This window comes from Grammomys surdaster, unplaced genomic scaffold (assembly GCF_004785775.1).
Source record: "Grammomys surdaster isolate TR1022 unplaced genomic scaffold, NIH_TR_1.0 373, whole genome shotgun sequence".
NCBI lineage: Eukaryota > Metazoa > Chordata > Mammalia > Rodentia > Muridae > Grammomys > Grammomys surdaster.
In genome coordinates, this window is record NW_021604792.1 from 1,760,122 (window position 1) to 1,766,121 (window position 6,000).

The 6,000-nt window shown below is 38.9% G+C and overlaps 1 protein-coding gene across 1 annotated transcript in view; it reads left to right on the top strand.

Annotated features, from left to right (window-relative positions):
* Plcz1 (phospholipase C zeta 1) overlaps nucleotides 1–4,247 on the top strand; it is a 53,704-nt gene extending 49,457 nt beyond the window's left edge. The window contains exons 12-14 of the mRNA XM_028781066.1: nucleotides 1,320–1,446; nucleotides 3,176–3,325; nucleotides 4,118–4,247. Coding sequence (XP_028636899.1) covers nucleotides 1,320–1,446; nucleotides 3,176–3,325; nucleotides 4,118–4,206 — 366 coding nt within the window. The 3' untranslated portion in view covers nucleotides 4,207–4,247. The remainder of the gene's footprint in view (nucleotides 1–1,319; nucleotides 1,447–3,175; nucleotides 3,326–4,117) is intronic.
* The last annotated feature ends 1,753 nt before the right edge of the window (nucleotides 4,248–6,000 follow it).

Consider the following 6,000-nt stretch of genomic DNA (forward strand, 5'->3'; position numbering starts at 1 on the left):
CAACCAGACCTATTCTGCTGGTGATGTTTTTTCTTTGAGATTTATTATTATGTTTTATTTCAGTTATTGATGTTTCCATTTCTAGAATTGTTTTTTTTTTTCCTATTTTCTCTACTGAACCGAATTTTTATGTCTTCGACCAACTTCAGCGTTTCACTTAGCTCTTTGCTTCTGTCCTTCTTTGAGATGTTTGAACATTGTTATGATCATTCATTTAAACTGTGCCTAGAGGTTCTTCCTGTCTGTTTTTATTGGGATTTATTACCATAAGATTAGTAATTTCGGGGTGGGGAATGTTGTCTTGTTTTCTCATGTTACTTTATTTCTGTTCTGGGACATTAGAATCTGGATCATTGTTTGAGTAAGTGCTTTGTTTTTTATTTTGTTCCTTACCTTTCCTTCAGTGTAGATGTGTACAATGTTCAGAGCAGGATTAAACTGTAAGAGGGTTGAGCCACTATTTTCTTTTGTGGAACTTGTATCAGGAGTTGTGGGCTCTATCTCTGGTCTTCTGAAAGTTTGGTAGTGTCTACTGCCTTCTATGTGGCTCTCCAAGTCTAGCTGTTCTACCTTGAGTAGGCTCTGGTCAACTGATGGCGGGTGTGGGAGGCAATCAGGAGGCGAGTGGGAGGTAACATGACCAGCAGCAGTTATCCAGGGCTGGGTTCCTAGCTTTTAAACTTTTATTTTTCATCTTAAATCAACATATTTCAAAAGTTTTATGCTCACTTTGTCCTTAAAATCAGAACAAATTCTTGATCCAATCATTAGCTGTGACAACAAAATAATCTAAATAAACATATAGCTAGTAACTTTTAAAAATAAGTATTTGATCCTTGTTCCTGATATGCATATGAGATAGTTGATCTTTTCAAGTTCTAGTTCCTGGGTATGGCAATGCAGTTAACAGTGGATAATGTCAAATTTTATAACTGATTAAAAAAGTAAATTTTTAAGAAAATGTTATGTGGTGTAACATTTCATATTTGAGGAAGCAGTAATAACAAACTAGTAAAAATGATTAGAGCATGTTTTTAAAATAAAAATGTACACTAATGAATCATAAACCTCATACATTTTGGATCCCATTATAAATTCACTTGAGTAAGAACAGTATGTTAGACAGGTTCTTGTTCATTATTTAGTGATATCTGAGAGTAAAGGGATTAAAATTTTAAATCTCCATGGTTTGCCAGCTTCAGTTTTTGTAGCAAAAATTTAGAGTCTTTGTCTTTTGGAACTATGCTATCTGATTAAGGTCAAGTAGTAATGCATTTTCCTGCTCAGCTAAATTCTTCTGGTCATGTGTGTTTGCATAGGTCATCAGTGGGATCCAGTTGCCTGTTAACTTTCCCTCTAACACGGCGGACATATTAGTGATCATAGAAGTCTATGGCATTTCAAACGACCACGTGAAGCAGCAGACGCGTGCCGTTAAGAGTAACGGTCAGCTCCTTTACTTCTTAGGAAAAACTTTTGATTTGTCTTCTTTAGAAAATAATTCTTCAAAAATTAATCTAAGAATAACTTATTCAGTATGCACCTTACACTAATACAACTGCAGAATGCTGGTTATACCTCTGGGTTTTGTGTGAGTGTCTCTAAGGAAATTCAGTTTGGTTCTTCAGACTTGAGATCCTGCTTTGCAGAAGCTCCATGATTTTACAAGCACGAGAAACTTAAAAAAAATCTGTTCAGTAAAATCATAAAGTTGAATCATATTTATATATGTTTTAACTTTACTGTAGACACTCTACAGCTTAGTAAGAGAGACGTCATAAAAAAAGAAAATTATTATGATGGGGAGTGATTAGATTTGAAGGAGAAAACAAAATCCCATATGCAAGGGGCCCACAGAAGATGGTCACAGGAAAAAGTATAGATTTTAGGGAGAAAAAACAACATGACTCTTAGTCATGAAGACTTGGCAGAGTATTGGATGCTCAGGAAAGACTAGTGAGTGAGAAAGTAATGCAACTTATATTGGGATTGCTCACGGGCATTTCTCAAGCCATGCTTGCTCTTAAGGAGCTCTCTATGGGAAGTGGATAAAATTAAGGCATCTACAGAGGAATAAGGCAACGAGCTTTCAGGAGATTGCTTCTGTAGGTAAGGTGGGAAAGTATGAAAGAGAAATGAGATACAGAAACAGTACCAGGATATGAACCCAATGCTTAAAAGTCACAGAAGCCATGTTGTAAGGATGATGGTGGCAACCAGAAAGGAATGGAGGGTGTTTATGTAAGTCACCCTGTGGGAGTAATCATCTAGGATGGAAGACAGGATGGATGTAAGACTATGGGGACACCGGTAGTGTAATTAGAGATGAGAATGTTCAGACATGGAAAGTGCACTCACCAACCAAACTTCATGTCCTACAATAAGTTTGACCAAATGTGGATATGTGTGTATGTGTATGAGAAAGACACAGAGATTAGATACAGAGGAAGGGAGGGAGTGAGGCAGACAGGGCACATGGGATAAAGTGGTGTTAGAGGAAGACCAATGACTCTACATTCGGATTTGTGATTATCTTGAGTCTGTTTACTCAAGGTTTAAGTTTTAGATGACTTAGGTCAAGCTGAAAAACAATCTAGATTCCTTGCTGTGGCAAGGGATTGGTTGCTTGGAAATATTTATTTCACTAGGGCACCAAATTATTTATCAACTTGGGATTTTGAAATCATCATTAGGGAAAAATAAGGCATAGAAATTTTCCTAGAACAACCTAGTGGAGAAAAGTGAGGCACGCCTCACTTCCTCATGTCTCTGTTTTGTAGGGAAGGAAGTGTCTTCACTTCAGTCATGTTGTAGAAAGATTCAGTTGTCTGCTTTGAAGTCAGTCTCTCCAGGCTTGGATCTCTGCTTTGCAATTTGCTATATGAAGTACTGGGAAGCAATGAGACCTCTTTGAGTTGTAGTTCCTTTGCCTGTGAACGCTCTTGGTGTTGCAATCCGTAGAAAGTTTTCAAATATTGGGATCATTGCTATTCTTATATCATCTTCCACTCACTGACTACATTACACAGTTAAGTGCTCTAAAATACAAACAGGTATTGCTAATGCCCAACTGTTAGGAAGAAAAATTGTAGAGGTCAGTTATTATTTGCTTTTTTTTTCTTCTTCTTAGAGAAAGCACCTGTGATATTCCTATTTCCGTTTCTTTATATTTCAGCTTTTAGTCCAAAGTGGAATGAAACATTTACATTTCTTATTCAAGTGCCAGAACTGGCATTGATACGTTTTGTTGTTGAAACTCAAAGCTTCCTATCGGGAAATGAATTACTTGGGCAGTACACTCTACCAGTCCTTTGCATGAACAAAGGTAATGCTCTCAAATGTAAGATGATTTTATTAACACATAAACATACCTCCATCAAAGCCGTACTTGGAACATACCAAATTTCTCCATCTATTCATTTACATCTGTGAGATATGAAGGGAAATTTGGGTGGACCTATGCATTTCCTTCAGTTGAACTGTGGAGACATGTTCTTTCTGTGGAAAGTGATTTGGGGTTGGAGTATGCTGGGCTGCTAGGGAAACTTGGCATGTGTGTTCCTTTGCCAGGATCCTCATCTTTTCAATGAAAAGTAGTCATGGCAACAAGAAGATATGAAGGACAGGGGTAAGACAAAGGGGGAAATACTGGCTCATTCTTCTGCCTGAGGACAAATTGGGAGCCTGGAAGCCAGACCTTTTTGGATCATTTTTGGGGCAGGAAGCATGGTGCACACCTTCCCCGAGTGGTTTATTTTGTGCTATCAATAGCTTTGCTGGAGGACGCTCACTTTTTTTATCACCAAGAAGCAAGTCAGGGTCATTTTGAAGCAGAAGGGTGATGGCTAACTTTGGATCATGATGTCCTTGGGGAGAGGAGACATGTGAGGTGTGGGCTCATCACTGGGACATACAGAATTCTGGAAGTTAGAACAGAAACTAGGAATACTTCATTTTATGGGAAAGTAACATACTACCTTGGAATAACTATAGCCCTGCCCCACAGTGATAACTATGTTAAGATGCTTACTCAGAGACACCTTCTTCTTCAGCTGCAATGTGGAGGCCATTACTCTTAGTGTGTTACTTCTAATTTGACACAGTTCCTCTTCCACAGGTTATCGTCGAGTTCCTCTGCTTTCCAAATCTGGTGCGACCCTTGAACCTTCTTCACTGTTTATTTACGTTTGGTACTTCAGAGAGTGACGAAGTTTTACTGACTACACATCACAGTAAAGAGTCCAAAGTAATGTTGGTACATCTTTTATTAACCACAAAATAAAAAAAAACTCATTAAGTCAGAGATATCTATGTTATTCACTTTCTAATGGGCAAAACAGAAAGGGGTGGGGTGAATAAAACCATCAGAGGATGCACACTGCAGTTCCCTGGGAACACGAAACGCTGTTCCCTGGGTTCACAGTGTGCATTTTCCCCACTGTTGGTTTCTTCTATGTGTCTGCTTCCAGGTTGCATTTTCAATTGCTTGTATCATTTTTAATGAGTAAAATTTACAGCTTTTAAAAGTATGCCTGATCATATAAGACATGTTAGCAAATATTTAGCAACACAGAAGATGTGAAACCAAAGAGTGTTTCGACTTCCTAACACCTACCACAGCCCATTGCGGTGGGAAGGAATTAGATTGCCAGGCCTTTAGTGTGCCCTCTTATAGCCTAGAGAGCAATTAGCCCCTGAATTCCCAATCCATTTCTTAGATGCCGTGTGCTTGATTTGGTACCCTGTAATTATACAGACATTTTTATAAGTGTGTATGAAATTGATTTGCATTCCCACTATCGTCAGAACTCCATTTCTATAAAAGAAATCTATTATGCGGACTTACATGCTTGGGTCTTGAATTAATTTGCAGTATTTTTGAATCTGTCCTTAATGTACTTTTAAGATTGCATTGTCCCTTGGTCAGAGATGAGAATCCTCATTTTTTTCACCAACACAGAGACTTAGCTTGGCTAAAAGTGGTAGAGATTTTGGTTACTTCTTAATTATTCTTTTAAAACAATCAGTAATGATTACCCCGCCACGCTGGTACCTCTGTTGTGCTGTGGTAGACACACTCAGGACATGTGCCAAGTTAGCAACCCTAGTAGAGATTTGCTGATACTCAATCCAACTTCAGATGTAACTAAGAAATCTTTATTTACTTAAGATCTATTCCAATCTCATTATCCTTTGATGACCAGAAAATGCAACCCACCTGGCCACGTTTCACTAAATATCACTTTGAAGACCAAATATTAAAAGTGCATGATCCATGCTCCCGTGGATTGTAAAAGACAAGGAAGCTACTCTTTCAGTTGTATTGATGATTGCAGATTCACAGTTGAGGAAGAGGGTCATAGAGTTTCCTGTGATAGCCTCTGATCCTCATACCACACCACTCGGCCCAAAGTAACAGCCTATAGAGGAAGAAGTCTCTTAAAAAACTGCGATGAGGATGCTAAGAGGAGCTCTCCACAAAGGATGGCTTCTGGCAGGGGTGCAGGTGGGGAAGGAAGGACTCAGTTGTTTTCAAGGGGCTGATGGGAAATTTGACTATGTTCCAGTGGGTATATGAGCAGCACAAATCTGACTTTGTTGTTGTTTGTATTTCTTTCTTCTTTTTCCTCTTGGGGGTGTCTCAAGGGGGAAGGCAGACCTAGGAGGACTGGAAAGTGAGTATGATCAGGGTTCATTATGTAAAAATTCCCAAATAATTAATCAATGAAAGTATTATGATTGAAAAAAATGTAAATACCCCCTGGGAATTGGTATATACACCCATATGGAACAAGCAGTGTCCTATGGTGTTGAAGGTGTGGTCTTACACACCCACATCCTTTTAAGGGATGTAGGAATGACCATCGAAAGTCTGCCTCCCACAGAGTTCAGTTTCTTAAGAGGACCATACAGCTTCCATTAGCCAGACAGTGGGTTGATCTCAAGTGGGAGGAGCTCGCTGAATTCTCTATTGTTTACCCAGCAGCAGGGTTTGGGGTG